The sequence below is a fragment of the Xiphophorus maculatus genome, chromosome 21, assembly GCF_002775205.1.
Source record: "Xiphophorus maculatus strain JP 163 A chromosome 21, X_maculatus-5.0-male, whole genome shotgun sequence".
Taxonomy (NCBI): Eukaryota; Metazoa; Chordata; class Actinopteri; order Cyprinodontiformes; family Poeciliidae; genus Xiphophorus; species Xiphophorus maculatus.
Window position 1 is genome coordinate 10,329,084 of NC_036463.1, and position 20,676 is coordinate 10,349,759.

Sequence of the window (20,676 nt, forward strand, 5' to 3'; positions counted from 1 at the left end):
TTTAAAAGGCGGGATGCGAAGGTCGCGCAGCGGCCGTGTGGCGCAAAGCCTGGTGCGAGCGCTTCCCAGTGTTTTGCGCTCCTGCTTGCAACAGTGTGACGTCAGGTGGCGGGCAGACACGTGCGGGGGTCAGAGAGTTCACTCATTTCCCACATGGCAGCAGTCACTGGAAGTCCAACTGCAGCACAAGCGCCCTTTTACTGCAAGTTTTTCGCCCTATATATGCGCATATCCGTATTAAAAAAATATTCAAGACAGTAAAATTATCATTTAGATCCATTACAGATACAGCTATATTCCAAGTATTTATCTATCTTAACTTGATGACTTAGAGCAGGAGAGTCCGAGGGCCATTTGTGCCCTCGGACTGACTTTATGGTCGCCCCGAATCGAATTCAAAAATGGTGCAAAAATTATATATATATATATATATATATATATATATATATATATATATATATATATATATATATATATATATATATATATATATATATATATATATATATTTATGTGTAGAGGCACCAGCCTCTACACATGGTGCGCCTGCTCTGCCAACTGAGCCACAAAGTCTGTTGGTGTTTGTTTTTACAATGAAACTAGCATAAAAGGGATATTGATGTGGTTGTTCTGAGCCATTTGGTGCATGTGTTCCAACTCACCCTCCACCCAACCACCCTACTTGCTTTCTTTAGTAAAGGCCAGTAGCACTAAAAAAAAAACTAAATAAAAACAGATTGGCCAAGTACAGCAAATGCTTTCGAAAACTGATCATCCCCGTCACCACTGAGCTCTACCGTATTTGTTTTCAAAGACTGACACATATTCAATTTTTCCAGTTTATATTTTGAAAAGTCGGACTACATGATTTGTTTTATTAAAATATTGCACGTTTAATTATTAGTGAGCATGTAAAAAGAGAAAAAGATTTTTATTGTTCAATGTGGTACTTTTTGGCCAATGTGGTACAGCTAGTGCAAAACCAAAATCCTGTCTCAGTTTTTATATAAAAACGGCTAACAGGATTTTAATATTTTCAATATATTTGAATTGCTCATGTATTTCTCCTATTTAATATATTAAGTTATTCAGTTTAATCTCACAATATTACAGAATGTTGTTTCAAAAGCATATTGAGCATTAGACCTAAGATTAAAAAATGTATTTAATCATCTTGTCAAAAAACTGCAATACATTTTCTACTTAAACCAGTTTTTTTATATAAATAACTTTGGAAACCTTAAATATTCTTGCATACTTTATATAATATAGTAAAATCAATGTAAATATAAAGTCACCTCAGTATATCAGACATTACATAGTTAAGTATAAAAATATAAAGGTTGTTTACTTTTTTCCTGTTATATCTGATATTGAATAATAAACTGAAATCTAAAGCATGAGCTGATCTTGTCTTCACTCAGGCATGGAAACCTGCCCCCTGCAGATCAAATTGAAGCATTGCAACTGACAGAAGCCTCTCTATTAGCTCACTCCCAATAATATAGGCACAATAAATGCCATCCAAAACATTGTTAGGTGCCAAAATAAAGAAACAGAAGTTCAAAGAGTGGTGATATTTAATAAAAGTCATTAAAAACAAAAGTCTCAGATAATATACTTTAGGTACAGCTTCTACATTCATCTGTTCATTCAGAGACAACAAATTATTACAAGGACTTTTAGACACAGATTTTAGCTCATCTCAAAAAGTAACCTTTTCCTGCTCAAACACATTAAAGATGTTTTTTAAAGAGAAAAATAATTGCACCATTTAGCTTATAAGAAGAAAATGTTAAAGAACACATAAATATATGACAATGTTAATTTTTGACTCCTCTCTCATAGCAAGCATGTAAAATTTCAGCAGAGTAACTAGATGCTCTACCGATTGCTGTCAAGATATATTCACATTCATTACAATAATGATCATCCCTTCATCTCACATAATGAACCTTAGCACAGTATAAAAATATGAAGAACCCTCCATGAGAGCAGGCCGTCGGTGTGTCAGCTGAGGCGAGGCTCAGCTGTAGCGACTGCTGCGGCTGTGACTCCTGTGCCTGGAAGAACTGCGACTTGAAGAGCGGGACGACCTGAAGCAGACATATCACAACAAAACATTTCAGCTTTCAGTTGTCAAGAGAGACGATCACAAGGATGCAGACACCTTTATTTCATTGGGAAGCATTGGCATAGGAAATAGCTTAATCGATAAATTACTCGTGAATATTTTATCCAAAACATGAAGAGAGAATGTCTAAGAAGATAGAATTAATCTGAATAAAGGTTGAATAGAGATCCATTTCACTGTTGTTTTACCGTGAGCGGCGCACAGAGCTCCTATAGCTCTCACTTCGCCTGCGCCCTCGTCTCCTGCTCACGCTCCGACTTCTACTGGAATAGCTGTCATAGGAGTCGGACCTGTAGCAAAATAAAAAGAACAAAATGTAAAAGATTATTTAGGTTTGGTTTTAATGGTATTCAGAATGAGCATCAGAACATTCTTGTGTTACCAATTAAGTACAGTGAATGCAACGCTAACTATTGGGATTTAGAGTTAATAAGCACAATCAGCCAAACTAAACTGAAGCCAATAACGAGCCAATAGCAATTTAATCATGTTCCAGATGCTGGTTGGAAAACAGTGGGGTATGAGATTTGAGATTTTACAGTAGAAATGTACAAACTGTCAGAAGTGCAAATAATCACTATAGAACTTTTTTCCCCAATTAAAAATATCTAATATTTTTAATTGGGTAAATTAAATTGATATTTGTAATTTTTATACATTTTTACTTGTATGTAATAAATTAAATGTCATATATTAAAGAAATACATTGAGATGTTTATTAAAAAACGATCTATAAATCATTGTAAATCTGAGAGATGATGACAGTGCCACAGGTTTGAGTCTGAGGAGTTTAACACACTTGGACCTCCGACGGCGATGATGTGAGTGGCTTCTGGAGGGACTTCTACTGTACGACCGACTGTTGGGAATGCAAAGGAAAGGCATAAAATTAGATGATTGATATCATAAAACACACTCCATAAACAAAAATTATGATCCAGTGAAGAAAAAAAAACAAAACATTATTTTTATTTACCTCCAGGACTCTGCTTCTGTATACCAAGTATCAATAGTGCCAAAATGTCAATAGATAAAAGTTTTAATTGCTTAGTTAAATGAGCCCCAACTCTGACAGGTTTGCAGAAAAATTTACTTTTCGAAGCCTATTGCTTCCATGAATTACAACGCTTGTAGTAGTAGCAGGGTACCGTTCACGGTACCCTGCTACTGCAGGGTCTTGCCCTTCGGCCAGAACTACAACATAAGGAACAAATACATATTGTCAAGAATGAACAAACATTCAAATTTAAGGCTTAACTGCAAACTTTCAGACCTACCATTGATAATCTATGCATATTCAAGACATTTAAGGGCTAAACTTAAGACAATTAAATTAGCAGAAACCATGGTATAGTAATGTTTCAGGAGTTCTTGTGCGGTTGTGCACTGAGAAATATTTCAAACTCCTAACTTGCAAAATACACACTATTTGACTGGTTAATCTCCAACCAAAACAACTTAACTACTGCTGCTACATTAAATTAATATTAAATGTAGAAGTAGTATCCACATCCATTTTGCATATATATCTTGATTGAAGAACATGACTGTATGAACTGAACACGGCACTCTGGGGGGCCCATCTTGATCTAGTCAGGTTGTGAATTTTGGCAACTTTGGTAGCTCCATACAAAGAAGCTACATTTCTGTTAATTAAAATAGATTATAAAATAACAGAGATAGTGTACCTATGCCTGCTGTAACTTCGATATGTGCTGCTGCGAGAGCGAGATCTTCGTCTGCGGGTTCTCCGACTCCGGCTGCGGCTCCTTCAGGAACAACGATAAAAGTGACTTAAACAAAAGACATGATTTGGCAGTTTAAACAATTGTCGTGATGTTTGTCACTTACCTGGAGGAGTAGTTGTAGCTACGGGATCTACTTCTGGATCTGCTGTAGGAGCGAGACCAGCCTCTGGAACGGGAACGGTGGGTGGAAGCAGAGCGAGACTTTCTCGATGCAGAGCTGGACTTCTTTGGCGAGCGCGATGCACCTCTGGCCTTCCCCACAGATCTTTCAAGTGAGGATCTTTCCTCACTTGAACTCTCCTGGTTTCGTGGCCTCTGGTTGAGCCGTACCGTTTTACGAACCTCATCAAACAGCGAACCCGGTCGGACTCGGTTTGTACTCTTGATCTCCATTTTCACTCCCTGCATGCCCAGAGGCTGGATGCTCTCGTTGTTTTGCTTGCTTTTCACCATGACGGCCTGGACGTTCACCTCTGGTGTGACTGGCATTCGTTTTAATGGCTTCCATTTGAAGTTTATGACAGCTCTCCCAGGAGGTGCTTCTTCCTGTGGTGTAGCAGTTGTTGATGAGGAAGTGACATCAGCCTGGGCTATGCTCTGAGGCAATGCACCATCAGTGCTTGCCACTACTGATGATTTTGAGGTAGAACTTAGGGTTAATTTAGTGGCAGTGTTGGACAAATCAGGAGTAACAGGGTGTTCAATGATGTCAACATTGTGTTCCGGGGTGCAGATTTCCATATCATCTAAAGAATCTTGGTCTTTGACACTGTTCTGGTTGGATGCTCGCTCAGAGTGATTTGTGCTTTCAATGTTTTCTTTGGATCTCAGTTGAATCTTTTCTTCTTCTTTTACAGGTGTCTTATTCAAATCAGCTGAATCTTGGTTATTTTTGTTAAAGTCTTCACCCATGTTTTCTTCAACCTCTCTACCAGCACTACGGCTCTCCCTTTTAGATTCGTCATCCTCTTCCTCTTCGTCAAACTCCAACGGTGGCTGCCAATGGAAAGTCTCTTTCAGCTTCTGGTGTTTTCTCTTGGACTTTTTAGCTTTGTCCTTCCCATGATGAGAACTGCTCTTACTCTCTCCTTTCTTCTTGTGTTTATGCTTCCTTTTGGCTTTTTTCTTGCTCTTCTTGCGCTCCGGTTGTACAACTTTATGAGCATTATCATCTGAGGGACAAGAAGAGGAAGCGGCCGCTACCGCCGCAGCAACTTTATATCCTAGCTCGGTCACTGCTTTTGACGTCTTCTTCAAGGCCTCATAGTCTGATTCAGAACTGGCTTCTCCTTCCTCTTTTTCAGAACTAAACTTTTTTCGGTCTGCTGGATTCTCAGAATCTCTGTCTGAATCCCATCCGGTCGCCAGGATCGTGCTAGACTGGACCGCTTGTGCCTCAGTTGCAGTGTTGCTTTGGGTAGCTTTGTCACTGTCACTATCCCACTCAGAGCGGCTTTTGAAGCTTTCCTCTGCCAGTGAAGAGTAACGTTTTGCTTCTTGCTCTTCAGAGTTTCCCCTCTCTCTTTTGTTCTCCAAAGAGGCACTAAAATCAGGGCTATGCTCACTGCTCACTTCTTTTTCTGAACCCGAGAGTCCGTCTTGACTTTTGTTGGCCAAAATATACTTATCTAAATTTTTTATTCTGTTGAGAGAACTGTAGTACTCCTTCCATTCTTTGTCTAATGAATTCTTCTTGCTGCTTCCTACTTTTTGACCTTTTTCAGAGTCTGATCTGTCGCAGGAGGATGACTTGCTCTGGTACGGCTCGCCCGATCTTGACCTGGACCTGCTAGAACTACGGCTCCTGGAGCGACTGAAGGACTTGCTTCTGGAGGACTCGCTGTGTGATGTTTTGTGAGCCGACTTTTCTTCAACATCTTCTAGTATGGACTTCGGTGTGCGCGTTTTTTTGGAAAAGCCGTCCCCTGCCGGACCAGGGGTAGAGGGCTTACTGTGCATAACTTTAGCTTTGATTTCTTGAATATGAATGTAGGAGGGCTTCCAGGGCTTCTGGTCTGGTTTCCAGCGAGAAGGAGGAGGACTGTCACTCAGTGGGATCACAGGAACTGTTTCAGCTACTGGGAGAGCTGGCAGTATGGGAACAGGTGTAATCTTTTTATCTTGGACCTTCCCAGTCACAGGCATCATTGCATCCATTTTGGGTTTGGTTGTCTTCCTCTTCCTTGGAGATCTGGAAAAACTCCTTTTTCTAGGGGACAAAGATCGGGATCTGGACGTGTACCTAGACCCTGATCTCGACCTGGACTGAGAAGATGACCGGGATCTTGATCTGTACCTTGACCGTGATCGAGAATAAGACCGAGACCTGGATCCAGACAAAGACCGACTTCGTGATCTAGAGAAGCTTCTGGACTTTGAATAAGACCTGGATTTTCCTCGAGATCTGGATCGACTGGATGTGTAGGACCTGGAGTAGGATTTAGAAAAAGACAGGGAGGATCTCCGTCTTCTCCTGCCAGAAGAACGATGTTCACTTGAGGGAGACTGGGTCACTGATCGGGATCTGGACCTCCCAGCAGAAGTTGCTGATTTTTCACCCTCTGAGTCGTAGGGTTCTCGAGATTTGTTCTTGGAGCTTTTCTTCTTGCCATGTTTGCGCTTTTTGGCTTTCTTCTTGCGTTTGGCTTTTTTCTTCTCCTTTTTTGGAAGCCGGTGCTGGCTTGACCTCTCAGAGCTTTGGTCTGAGGAAAGTTCACCAGAGTAAGACTGAGGAGATTTGCTTCTATTATCCCACTTGCTTGAAGAACGCTCTTTAAGTCTGTTAAAGCAAAATAAGCATGAAGGCAAATGAATACAGGAAAAACATCCAAAGGGGTGGAAAGTAGAACATAATTCCTACTTGTCTCCTTTGCTCCACCTTTCCGGGCTCTGGGGAGGTAAAACTTTGGCTCTCTTTGTTTCCACTTTCCAGTGTGGTGGAGTTTCACTGCCCCCACGCTCTTCAACAGATGTAGAGCGTGATTTAGATCTGGTTGGAGTGTGATATCTCTAAAATGAAAAGCAAAAGAAAGCAGAACGGTTAATTTGCAGGTTGAAAATCTACTCTTTACATTTAAGGCCCAAAATTGAGTTTCTCCTTGATAAATTGTCTTGACAACAAAAATTAAAACAAACGATTTTAATAATTTTACATAAAACAAATATGGAGTCCTTAATATCAAGAGAAGAACATACAATTGTTCCTCTGCCTCTGATCTTCCGTCCGGACTTTGTCACCGCTGGTTTCTGTTCAGCTAAAGGACCAGCCTCTTCTTTCTCAAGACTGAAAGATACAATTACATTTTAAATTAATTAAATAACTACACGAAGTACTGCATACACTACCTTGCAAAAGTATTCATGCCCCTTGTTTATGTGTAAGGCAAGTTTGAATATCTAAAAGAGAGTTGTAAAACACATAATCCAAAAATTTTTATTTTGTGTGGCACAATTACTCCAGAACATGGCTGGCTGGCCAGATAATGAAGCATTTATCAGAAAAGCAAAAACTGTAGAATGAAGCTTATGTGAAGTTAATTACAAGCCATGGTGGTACACACCGCCCCTGTGGAAGAAGGTTGTCTGGTCAAACAAACTCAAAGTAGAAACTTTTGCCTAACATGCAAAATCCAACAAATACTAAAACTGCAATTCACACCCTTCAAAAGCAAAGCAGGTTGAAGTTGATGTGACAATAAATGGAGCTACAGCGCAAACTTAGACACTAAAAAGCATCGAAGCATATTCTCATTCTGAGAATGGCCCAGTCGATGTCCAAACATACATCTAATTGAGTATCAGTAAAAATGGATATTTAGAGACGTTTTCCTTCAGCTATAGGTTGGCAGAGATGCACTCCAAAAGAGTTTGGGGGTAAATACAAGTACATGGTGTATTTCTCTGAATTTATTCAGCAAAATATACAATTTCTTTCGTTTTCACTTTGGTTTTGCCTGTCATATAAAATCTCACTAGGTTGCATAAATGGTTGTAATGAAACAAAGCATTATTAAGTTCCAAGGGATTGAATACTTTTGAGGTGTGTTATATGTGTTTAATATTCTGTAATAATCTTGATAACTAACGGTTCTGTTTTGTCCTCCTGCGTTGGCATGTCCCGTCGCAGCAGGAAGCGATTCTCTGGCACAGGTGGGATTTCCTCAGGCCGAACAACAGGCTTCTCCCTCTTCCCACCCGTTTCCTTCTCCTCTTCAGGTTTACTTTCACCTTCTGCCGTCTCTTTTTCTGCACACCTTAAAGAGCAGGAACATAACCAAACATGTACTTTGTTTGTATTTACATCATAAGAATTAATCTTGAACATGGAACTATTTTAAATGTTAAAACATACCTTTGATTAGAAGGCACATTTTCAGCTTTCTTGACCTTCTTTCCTTCTTTCCTTTTCTTTTTAGATGGTTTACTTTTTGCCAGTCGCTTTTGATGTTTGAACTTTTCTTCTGATTCACTTTCAGATGATGAAAAATTGGACAAGTCATTGGAGTTCATGGATGAAGTCCTTTTCCGCTTGCCCTCGAGCACTGAAATTAAAATTGTTTTTAAATTTTTAAAAAAAATTATAAAGGCTTTTGCATTTTATATTTAGTGATATCAAATAAAGTGATATTTGTCAAATAAAACCATTTTCCCGTAAGTGAGCATAACATGGGTTTTCAAGAAAAACGTTGCACTGACCATCATTCGCAGACTTTGTGATCAGCTGTCCGCAGTCGACCACTCTCACATCAGCGTAGGGTCTGCTTGCTGAATCAGTCTTCAGTCCCTCGATCTTCTTTATCACTTCAAACCCAGAGATGACGAGGCCGAAGACAACATGGACGCTGGACGGAGATAAAACGAAAATGTATTCCTGGAACAATTGAAGTCCAAACTTACTATTGCTTTCCGTTTGGATTTATGAAGAAAGTTCAAAGGTAAGTTAGCGCCTGAAAGGTGCAGTGATTCATGCCCTGCATGTTTATGCCCGCCTCTGCTGTTAAATAAAGGAAAAGGGAAACCTCTATCGATCAATCAGATGCAATTAGGGATGAAATGTTGTTTAGAGCTTTCAAAAATTATTTAGACACATTCTATGAAACCTTTCATAGCACTAAAGGTGAGATTCTTTTCTTCTATATACTTGGAAATGACTGAAGAGCTTCTTACCCATCAAGGTGAGGAGCCATTTTAGTTGTGCTGTTTGTGGTTAATCCAGTTGAGTCGATCAATGACAATGAAGGGTTCATAGAAAAAAATGAAAACATTGATAACTGAGAAAACAAAATCACTCAAACAACATGAGGCTGCAACTGAGTAACACAAAAAAGTCTCCAAAAAATATGTAGCATACAAAACCACTCTTGGCTTATCTTGCACTTTAAATTTTGAATTATCACTTTAAAATGTAGGAAGCTGTAAAATTATGTTTTAATTTGATCAAATCAATGAAGGAAAAAATACAAATCCTCCCTAATGTCTCACAAGTATCTACTTGTGAAGGAAAAGTTCAAAGTGATAACCATTATGCCTTTTTGTGATTCAGGAGATCTTTCAGTCCAAATAATGTGATCTGCCTGAACTTATTAGCGAAACTTAAGCATTTCCAAAATAAACAGTGCATTGTGATACATGTTAGAAAATACACAACTACAACATGAAAAAGAAAGTCAGGAGAGAGAGAAACACAGCCTTTGAGACACATTACCTTGGAAGAGCAGGATGCTAGAGTTTCTGTAAATTTTACACAAAAACGGCAAGAGAAAAAATGTAACACATTTGTAGGTAAAAAAAGAATGAATCCAATGTTGCTCTGCACTTTGAAATCTAACACACATACAGAGAGAGGGGATTTTAGATGGCAAATACTACTCTGCAGGGTCATAACAGGGCAAGGGTCAGGAAGTAAAAACTAAGACAGAGCTTCAGTTGGAATGAAAGTTGTGCTTTATATGAATTGAGTCTTACTCACATAAAAAACTGGGAGCCATTGGTGTTCTTCCCACGATTGGCCATGGACAGCAGGAAGGCTTTGTCATGTTTGAGAATGAAATTCTCATCTGGGAACAGACAGAGGGGAATCAAAGTTTCAGAGGGCGTTCCCCAATTAACGTTAATAGAAATACTTTTGGAGATAAAAAAATATATATAATTAACCAAAAAACATAAGCCTCGTTTCCCCCAGGTTTCTATGGACCCAAATGTTTAAATAATTTTCTAAAGCTTCAAACTGGTGGTTTGGTGAGCTTAAAGATATTTACAGGACGTTTGTCAGTTTCTGTTGATCTTGTTAATAAACCTGATACTTGCTAAAAGTCCAAATGTTTTGGTTAGAAAAGAAAACATTCTATAGAGTAAAATTCTCCTACTTACACCCTACAAGATAAAAAACAAAAAATTCCTTTAGACTTGTAACCTTTTAACTTTATATAAATCAATGTCAGAGTTTGTAAGCCTGAAAATGCAATTTAGTTTCCCATTAATGTCAAATAAAATATTAATGTTAAGTGTTTTAATTTAAAATGAAGAACTTTTATTTTTTTTAAATAATTATCTTTGTCATAGCTGGTTTTACACATAACCCATGAACAAACAGAGCTAGGTTCAGGTACTGCTCAGCCATGCAGTGATAACGTCAACAATAAAAACATAACATTTTAAAAGAAAATTCTGAGCATGACTCAAGTGGTGCAAGGTCAAAGTTTTGTCCAAAAATGACAGTAATATGGGTTTTCTTTCACACTTTTTGAGCTTGAATTTAAAATCAGGACAAAGCAAAACAAAATGTGTATTTAAAAACCACCTAAACTCTGAATGAATCTTTAAAAAAATAAATAAACATACATCTTGATTAATGAAGCACATCTCCATCATTGTTCTGAATAATCTCTGCATATACAGTCCAAACCTGTATGTCATAGTCTCTACTATAAAAACTTTTTTCCTTGAATTCGTAATGTTTTCCTCTGAGACAGTTTGTCTTTATGGTAACTTACTCTTTTCTCTTATTTGCTTATGGGACTATACTGTATTTTCTCATACAACCAATGTCTCGATGATCTTTCATTATTAGAGAACTGGAGACACAGAGTTGGAACTGTGTAATTATCAAAGATGGTATGATAGAAAATTAATTGAAAATCTTGGGAATAATTTGGAGAAACATGCTTCAAATTGAGAAATGATTTTATTACATTGTAAAAATGCTCTGTAATTATTTATTATTCTAGAACAACTAAAATCTCAAAAGTGAAGTAGGTTCTATTTTCTACAGTCTCCATTGTAAATTTCATGTCATCAAGTCAATAATTGAATTATATCCATCATATCAGATCTACAGATACTAGAAATGCAGGTTGCAGCCAAACATTGGGGACAAAAGGGATATCTGACTGAATGGAAAGTGTGTCAGGGCATGTAAACTTTTGGGTCAGACCTTGTTGTGATGACTATGTTGGCATGGTGTTACTGAACTGTGCACATTTCTTACCTTTTCATTTTGCAAAAGACCACTCTATAAATAAGAGAATATGTTGATAGTTTTAGCAGGAGGATGGTAGCATTTAGTAACGAGAATGGCTACTTCCCATGCTGATTTGATTAAATTCACACACTGGGAAAGCCACAAAAAATTAATGATTCAGCTAGAAAAAACATGCAAAACTTCGCTCAAATAGCACAGGATTGCAATACTTAAACACATATTTATTATATGAATCAATATCAAAATACCTTCAAAGTAGCCACCATATATTGATTCCCCTCCTCTTCCAGTTCCTGCAGTCATAAATAAAACAAACTTAGATTTTTTTAATGTCAAATTAACATAGTTTTTTGTACAGCAAACAAAACACCTAATGATCAAAGCTTGCTTATCAAACACTTTTTTGTAGACGTTGCTGCCATTTTCAGGAAGCAGCAGGTTTCCAGGTTAGCAAAGCTGCAGTGAACCTGTTAGTTTCAGGCACCTTAATGAAAAACTCTTTGCATAGCTTCAACAAACATGTTTTCCTTTTTGATAGATTTTTATTTGCCCAAATTTATCCTTAGATGCCAACCTAATGTCAAAACACAGAAGCTAATCCAATTGCTTGTCAATTCTAGTGCTCATGCACCCCTGCTTTGCATGTTTTAGATGTGCCTCTATTCCAGAACAGCTGATCGAAATGACTGCATGCCCTCTTCTGCAGACCTCAAGTACTGCTGAAGTCTGTTAATCACCCACAGATTCAATCCAGGTGTGTGGAAAAAGGGAAACACCTAAAACATGCAGGGCCTGAGGACCGGAATTGAGAAATATTGTGCTAATCTCACATCATATTTCAAAGCAGCAAGGATATTTATGTTGTTACCTTCTGTGAAGTCGCCTCCTTGAATCATGAAGTTTTTCACAACTCTGTGAAATGTGGAGCCTTTGTAACACAGTTTTTTCCTTGTGACTTTCCCAGTTCCCTTTTCACCTGAAACAACATGATTATTAAGAAAACTCTCACAGAACTACAAACTGAATAGCAATTCTAGAAAGTGCTTCTATGTAAAAAAAAAAAACAAAACAAACCAAAGCAAAAAAAAATTTAAAAGTTGTTCTGAAATGGAAGTCCTGGGATGAGGCTACTGTATTTTTAAAAACTTGATACCAATAGCCAAAGTCAATGCTGGACGGTAGAAATATTTAGTCTTATTTCATTTTTTAAAAATCTGACTGGAAAAAAATATCTATAAAAGTATCACATTCTAGATTATCCGTGTTACATTTACAAGATAAATGTTTAATTTAGAAGCTTCTATTGCAAGATATGGTATCTGATTTCACTGCCAGCACAAATATCCCAAAGTTTGGTTAATTATGGTGTAGAATTACCCTGTTCTATAAGTACCATCAAAATAAAAGTGAAACAATTAAATTGTGTTCATTAAAGCAGTTTTGTACAAATGTAGGAGCCAATTATTCAGTCTGAAACAATCCAATCTTCATCAATGAGATGTAGAGGAAATAAGAAGAGGGATAATTCTGCTGTCTGTCTGCAAATTTATGATTTCTGTTGGATGTAAGACCACCTCTACAGTAGGACAGGGCTCCAATCAATGGGAGCAAATTTACTGGGTGATCAATATAATTGCATACCATAGTAATCTATGGTATGTTCATTGTTTATTTTATTTTTTTGTTGTTGCATATATTAAAATATATCAATCTACCAGATTACTATTACTAAAAATATAGATTGGCTAAATAAGCATTAAGAGTAACAGCTTGTTCGGTTTCACATCTAATCCAGCCAAGATCCAGTTCATTAAATGACTTAAACACAAAATGTTGCTAAATGTCTGGAATGAATAATACAATGGAAAACACCACTGAGTGAAAATAACTTACCAGTGCACAAACAAAGAAAGTTTTTGCTTGTCTTGGGACAAACATCCGAGAACAGCTGAAAGACAATGCGCCCAACTACAGAAAGCAAGAGAGAATTTATTACATTTATTAAAAAATTTTTGCAACAAAACAGCATATTTAAAGAAAAAAATGCCAAAGAAATAAACAAATGAAATATTGGCTATGTAATCTGCTTTTATTTACAGTACATAGTTACCACTGACGAAACAAAAAGAAAACCACTCCAGGACAACAGTTCCAAACAACCCTTCAATACTGATACACTGATTTACAACAGTTGAGACCAAACCAGTCTATCAGGTTAGTGCACTACTGTGTGTTGCACTTTCATTTGTCAGAATTAAAGAAAATATCACAGTGAAGGTTTCTGTTGAAAGTTTATGGTTTAAATGAAACATGTGCTGTTTACTTGTTTTCCCTTAATCTGACAAATAATGATTTCCTTACCTGGCTCCCGGTTGAGTTCCACATCAAAGTAACACTGAGGGCGGTCTTTTACCCCCATTGTGATCAAAGTGCATGTGACCTAAAAACACAGGGCAAGTACAAAGAACATGAGAAGAAATTGCCAAAGAGTTAAATAAACTCTTCTATTAGTTCTGATCTTGCTGTGCCTGCTTTTAAATAAATTAAGAAAGTACACAATTAAGATGAAAAGCCTAAAGTGATGTTGTTAGTGACTTGTTGGCGCCACCACCATCGCAGAACTGCATTGTGTTGGTTGCATAATGTGCATCATGTTACAGATATTTACTTTGGAGGTTTAGCTGGGAGTGCCACATTCAGACTGCAACGCTACACTGCTAAAAATAGAGAACAATTTATTTCAACATCAAACGATATGCTACAATTGTGTAGAGTATTCCCCCATAAAGCTCAGTATTTCATAACTGCACATCTATCTTAATGTATTAAAGCTTATTTATTTCATGCGGTCTCATCCTAGAATGTCTTTAGACCTCCACAGCTGGATTTTTTGTTCAACTAGTTAAAGATGAGGAAGGTGGCATTTTACATGAGTTGTCATAGTAACCCGAAAAAAATATAAAAAAATGTGTTAAAACAGCTATTATAGACCCCAAATATAAATTCAAGATAAACTCGCTAAAATATAACAATTTTATAAAATTAAAGGATACATCCTACTTTAGAAAAACAATTGACCTTTTTACAAAAGAACACATTTATGCATATCTATTGCAATTCCGTCACAAGATAACCCGACAACAAAGCTATGTTACAGTTCATTAGGAGAGTTAAAAATACAATAAAAAGAGAATACATTGTTCACTTGGTAAAACAAAAAACATAGGCGCTATCAAAATGGTTGCATTAGCTACCTCTCAGCTATCTAGTGCTAGCTGCGCTAGGTGCTGTTTGCGTAGTAACTTCCATTGCATTCTCCACCGTTTCTTTCATTAAACACATTTATCCGTGTACTACACCAATTTATTCAAAGCTTCCAACTCGCATCATATATTTAAAGCTGATTAATATTAAATAACTTACCCACGTACAGTAGCTAGCCGGGTAAAACGAGCTAGTCACTGACGGTAAACCGTTAGCTTGTGCTACTTCCTTCTTCTTTTTAAGAGTAGGGGCTTCCTTTGGGAAGTTTGTCCCTCCTGCTGTACCGTAGAAGATTTGTTGTGGTGGTTGTTATCCAGAAACAGAAATCACGTTAGCTCCCTGGACAATTTAAATCAGCCGTCCTACTCGCATTTGTCTATAGGTTCTTCAAGCTTGTTTATATGAATTACTAATTACCCTCGTAGGTTGTTTATCGGAGGTTGGCTTTTCAGTGAGCAGTGTGATTGGCTTGTATGATGCTATTGTGAGCTAACTTACAGTAGCATTGTAACAAGGTGCAGCATGAACTCCATAACAATGAGGTAAGGTGTAACTTAAATGTGTAATCTAAATGTACATGATTAATTAAAGTTAATTTCTAAATTAATAATTATTTTCATTCTTACGCAGTATATGTATAAGACATATTAATAATCTCTGAATATTATTACGTTAATATAGACATTTAATTGGACTTTTGTATGTTAATTGCAGGTTAATGAAATCTTCATTACATAATAATCTCATAGTTTCCAATAAAATTTCCAAAACTATGATTAGACATATGATTGTAATATCGTGTATTCATGTTTGATCTGCGTTAGAATGACCGCCAAAGATAACTGTTGTGTCAAACTAAGCAAAGTGTTTTAAATGGTAATTCTCTTCCTCTCTTTTTTCCGTCTGCCCCATGTAGGCCGCATATCCTTCACAGACTCAGGCTATCATGTCTCTGATCCTGTTTGCGTTCGTGGTGCGGGTCAGGGATGGACTCCCTCTGTCAGCTTCCACCGACTTTGAGCACAATAAAGAGCTCCAGGAGAGGAAGCAGCAGCTCAGGACCATCAGCAAGTCTCTGTCCCGTTTCCCCGAGAGGGGCACCGTTAAAGGCCAGAAGCTCAATATATAGTAAGGATTCTGAAACCTGAACAATTATTTTTATTTAAGAAAGAGAACATATTAGGCATAGCCCACAATAAAAACCCTGAAAAGTTGCGGGTTCATCTCTAATTATGATAAGGTCCTAGTTCTTTATTTTTCTTTGATTCCTGCTTTATGTGCTGGGAATCAGCCCATGCCTGGACCCTTTGGTGCTGACACGAGGTCATCCATGCCTCGCTGTGCCGGGCTGTTTGTTTACCAAACACCTTGTCTCCTCTCACCTGTTCAGCTTCGTCTCCTCAGAGGGTGTATCCTACATGAGCGTGTGCCACAGCAGCCTCCCTGTTGCTAAAGCCTTCTGCTTCCTAGAAGACCTACGTTGGGAGTTCACCACATGCTTCAACAGCACCGTCATTTCCCTGGCAGCCAGGCCATATCCATTTTTGGAATTTGGTGAGGGAAGAAAAAATTATTTAGCAGAACATTGTCTACCCAGTGCTCTTCTGCTTTTGTTTAATGAGCAGTTTGTTTAAAATAAGTTCAATCTATCCATCCAAGTATAAATATTGCTTCTACCTAATAGACACCACTATTCAAAAACTGAAGCAGCAGTACAACCAGAGTGGTGGTCCTGCTCTGGAGGTGACTCTGGCAGAGGTCCAAGAGGACCTGAGAATCCGTCCACCTCAACTAATCAACCTGGATGAAGTGGAGCTGACCAACGGGACAGCAAATGGGCACCTAGAACAAGGTGTTTCATCCAGTAAGGCAATTCCCAATCAGTCTCTTATACTTCATGCTAAAATAATACAGATATTAGGTGGGTTTATATTACGCTATCTTAATGTGATAAAGGTATGTTGTTGTTTTCTTTCATTCCAGCTGGTGTAAATCAGAGGCTTGAACCAGTGACCGCCCCAGGCATCCTTTCTCTTGTCCTAAATATCATGTGTGCATCTTTGAATGTGATCCGTGGGGTGCACCTCGCAGAGAACACATTCCAGGTGTGACCAGTTCAAGGGTCTGATCAAAGGTTTATCAGCTGAAGATTCTTGTTTTTTGTTTTTTTGTTCAGAGTAGCCTTGGCTATATGTAGTGAAATCCTTTTTCATTATTATTTGAAAATCATAATACATCTGACAGATTCAAAACTGCAGTTTAATACAACTGCATACAGCTATATATGCGAACCTTTTGCGCCCAATTCTTCTTTTTGTATGTTATCAGTCCACCCTGAACAAAGAATGTTTGAGGTAAATTACTAAAAGCCCCAAATTTATTCTACTAATTTGTATTTGCAGACTTCTGACCGGATCTGTATAGAGCAAGCGCTTACAAAAAGCAACTGCATTTTAGCTGTTTTAACATTTTCTTTATTTTTAGATGGCTAATTTAATCTAAAATATGCAGGAGCAGATTCTCAGCCAAGACTGAAGTTAACCCAACTGTTTTTAATGTGACTTTCCAAAGGATGACTACGAAGGCATTTGGAACGTTGCTGCATTTTTCTTTGCATTTATCTGCTGTGCTCTTCAGGTAAATAATAGTTGGCAGGTTGACACAGCTGCTCATTGCAGACAGTAACAACCTCTTGCCAAGCTCTGGCTAACACATCTTTTTGTTACCGTGTCTGTAGTGCCACCTCTACCTGTTCCATTCGTCCCTGAAGAAGCTGAAGTCCTTCCTTCTTTTAGGCGTGATTGTCCTATGCAACTTGTACCTGCTCGGCTTGAGGAACATATGGCAGCTCCTCTTCCACATCTCCGTCGCCTCCCTCTCCACCTCGCTCACCCTCACTCGCAGAATCCACCATAGGACCGATGACTGTGGAGTGTGAGGAGCTCAGAACTGTCCAATGTGCTGCACCGACCCAGTATTCAGACTGAGGAATATGTAAACTGCCCACTTCACCATGTGGATTTGTTTTAATAATAACTTGAAGACAATAATGAATGAAGTTGTGTTGTGGAAGTTCAAAGCAAGCTTGTACATAGCGATGTCTTAGCTTTGTTTTTTAAGGCAAGAAAACAAAGACGAGCAGTCAGTCTGGAAGCTTTCAAATCAAAATAAGAAAGAAAAAGACATTTTCAAGAAAGCCGGAGATGTTTTTTCATACATGGTTTCTCACTATTTTCTACATGGAGACCATTAACCTGTCTCAACAGTGGTGGCTACTTTTTATCATATGACTCATTTTTACTCGTGTTCTGCTTCCATTTTTTTCAGCTTTTCCAGGCCTTTCATTAATGTCGGATTATCGCTTTAAAAAGTTCTCTGACGGTTTGTAATTATTGTACTTTTAAGATAGGAAGGACGTGCTTTTATGAGTGAAAACATGTTGCTGTTATAGTAACATAATTTCTTATTTTATAGTTTGGATTAGCAATAGATAAATTGAAGGATAGCTCTTAGTGCTGCTTGTTAACTCTCGATGATCCAGTACGCATTCATCCAAAACAAAAGCCTAAATCAAAGTTCTTTGCAGAAACATGGCCCAGTTCTTGTTTTAAAATGTGGCAAAGTGGTTGGGTTCAGCTATCTTATTTTACATTTTCTCAGGCATGTGCTTAGCTGCTATAACACTGAAGGGTCTGTTTGACATTAAAGCTATTTATGCTTTCAATAACCTCTGCTATCTGCACACATTTTCTTACACTTCTAAGTATTGATTGTATTAAATTAGCTAGAGATGTATCTTAAGTAGAGATGAACTGAGAAATCGGCCAGTGATTGAAATCACTTAGTTTTGGCTTGATCTGCACTGACTGACTGGTCGGTAAGAAACAATGTACTGAGTACTACTGAGTCACAGTAACAGCAGTTTTCTGCATGGAAGCCATTCCTGTGTGAAGGAAACTCAAATTAGCTATTTTACAGATCAACAAGGTGTTTAAAAATAAAGTTAGAAGCTATTTAGAGTGAAGCATTTCTACGACCACCTAAGAAATTGCTTAATTCAGGCTGCAAAAGAGGACTTCAAGCAAAACCACTTTTGTTAGAATCTCTATCTTATCATGCAATATGTTGAATTTTAAATTGTTTGTATTCTTATGGATATCTTATAGTTAAGATAAGGACCTACATTCCCCAGGGATTAAACACAAAGACAGCTGTCTGATTTATGCTAACATTACTAATCACTCCAAAGTCAATTGAGTTTTTTCCGTAAGCCCGTATTCACTTGGTGTGACGTAGCCTTTGTGCCTAATTTAAGTAAGTAAGGAGGATCCAAAATCATATTTTAAATGCTGTCCTTCTTGAATCTCTTTGTATTTTGGTTCTTAGATAGAAATTTTAATCGACTAAAATTGATGTGGGCAGCTCATAGGTTTACAAAATCAACTTTAAAAATTCTGATCAGGGCATTTTACATTTTAGTTCTGTCTTTTTCAACAGATAATCATATGAAAGCACCGATTTCATAAATACAGTTTGTTTTAAAAAGCTGCACTATTATGTAACGATTGTTTGTCAAGGTTTTATTACTGAATGTTTAAAATTTGGAGTGAATTTATATTTATTTAAATTTTTCTATTTGTTTCTGGAACTCAACACATCTTCCTTTAAGTTGAAGTTCTCACATTTATGTTTGTGTACAAATTTATGATAGGAAGATAAAAAGTGTCATTTAATAACTCTTCTAATGATTGTTTTGTTTTTACAACAACTTTTAGTTGCAAGTTTGAGTCGTACCAAGCAGTGAAAGTTAATGTTAGTAGCTATTAGCATCATGGTCAATAGAGATGTATGGAATCTGTCTTTTCCCTATTAATTATTAAGTCATTGATAAATGTAAAAAGTTTCTTTCTTTTTTTTTAAATAAAATTACAAATATTTGAAATGATCTAATAGTCAAAATTATCGTTATTCCTCTATTATTTCTGTTTTGCTACAGAATATGTGTTCTATTGACTAGATTTATTTTCCATAATGATTGTAAAAGGAGTTAAAATTATGTTTTCTGTAGTAATTAAACTGATTTCCCCTGCTGATCCTCAAGTCATCAAAAATGATAAACATAGATAAATTAATTTGGAAATTTGTAATTTTTTAGTACATATTTTGTATATTATGTTTATAATGTCAACATTAAATAAGAGTTTCACCAGCAAGTGTTTCACATAAACTCTTGTAAAATCATGCCTGCGTCCGCCATTGAAACGCATCGTTGCAGTTTCTCTGGCTTAACACCAGATGGCGCTGTTTACAATGCTGACGTTTGGATGTCTCTGTTGTTGCAGAGTTGGCAGCGATTTTACAGATTTTGCTCACAGCACAGTCTGACTGGAACAGATAAGCTAGGCATGATTATTTGGCTTTAAGCTAGGAAAAAGCCCAAAGATTAACATAACAAATGAAACTGCAGAGAATAATAACAACATTGTGCATATCTGAATATTGTCCAGTAGTGGTGTTATGGACTTCCAATATGGGCTTTTTCTCGTGATACTCTCAGGTATTTATTCCCACAACAATGTAACTAATGATGACAGATTTTATGCACTGCACAGTACATTTTGATATTGATTTGTTACTGTAAATAGTCTACAACCTTGTAAATCCAAATACTGTTTTAACGGTAAAACAGTAGAGTAATAGATCAAACAGCATAAATACCAATTACTAGCATAGTATCAGTTTTAGGCTTATAAATATGGATGAATTTGGTCATTTTTTTATTAGCATTCCAAGACATTAAGAATGTTTAAATATGTGCATGAGTGAATATGAATGCTTTGGCCTGCCAGCACAGAAATTTCAGAGCACTCATAGAGGTGAAGTCATAATTAAGTAAAACACTCCCGTATATGAGTGATAGTTAATGTCATCTCTTTTGTTTAATTACTTTGCAATAGTTGAAATATTTGTTTCTCTTTCTGTAAAGCTTTTAGTCTTTACTTCCAAACAAAGGAGTTTTTTATTATTTCATTTAGTTCAAAGCTTAGAAA

At 37.2% G+C, this 20,676-nt stretch overlaps 2 protein-coding genes across 6 annotated transcripts; one reads left to right on the forward strand and one right to left on the reverse strand.

The window, feature by feature from the left end:
* Positions 1-1,562: 1,562 nt before the first annotated feature.
* On the reverse strand, positions 1,563-14,866 carry nktr (natural killer cell triggering receptor). Of its 5 annotated transcripts, none has more exons than XM_005797831.3 (17): positions 14,786-14,866; positions 13,724-13,802; positions 13,256-13,330; positions 12,231-12,338; positions 11,611-11,655; positions 9,851-9,938; positions 9,049-9,078; positions 8,578-8,723; positions 8,234-8,423; positions 7,968-8,135; positions 7,078-7,165; positions 6,743-6,891; positions 3,986-6,661; positions 3,823-3,903; positions 2,934-2,993; positions 2,323-2,424; positions 1,563-2,096 (listed from the first exon to the last, which is right to left on the reverse strand). In XM_005797831.3, the coding sequence occupies exons 2-17, from the start codon at positions 13,779-13,781 to the stop codon at positions 2,027-2,029; spliced, it is 4,134 nt and encodes a 1,377-aa protein (XP_005797888.1). In that variant the 5' UTR covers positions 13,782-13,802; positions 14,786-14,866; the 3' UTR covers positions 1,563-2,026. The 5 variants fall into 5 exon arrangements, with proteins under 5 accessions (XP_005797888.1, XP_023181724.1, XP_023181725.1 ...); XM_023325956.1 differs by having other exon boundaries at positions 14,794-14,855; XM_023325957.1 differs by lacking the exons at positions 12,231-12,338; positions 13,256-13,330; positions 13,724-13,802; positions 14,786-14,866 and adding an exon at positions 11,369-11,392 and having other exon boundaries at positions 11,611-11,654.
* A 134-nt stretch (positions 14,867-15,000) lies between these two features.
* Positions 15,001-19,571, forward strand: sec22c (SEC22 homolog C, vesicle trafficking protein). Its single transcript, XM_023325960.1, has 7 exons — positions 15,001-15,168; positions 15,543-15,754; positions 16,017-16,180; positions 16,311-16,490; positions 16,610-16,731; positions 17,198-17,263; positions 17,364-19,571. The coding sequence occupies exons 2-7, from the start codon at positions 15,573-15,575 to the stop codon at positions 17,562-17,564; spliced, it is 915 nt and encodes a 304-aa protein (XP_023181728.1). The 5' UTR covers positions 15,001-15,168; positions 15,543-15,572; the 3' UTR covers positions 17,565-19,571.
* The last annotated feature ends 1,105 nt before the right edge of the window (positions 19,572-20,676 follow it).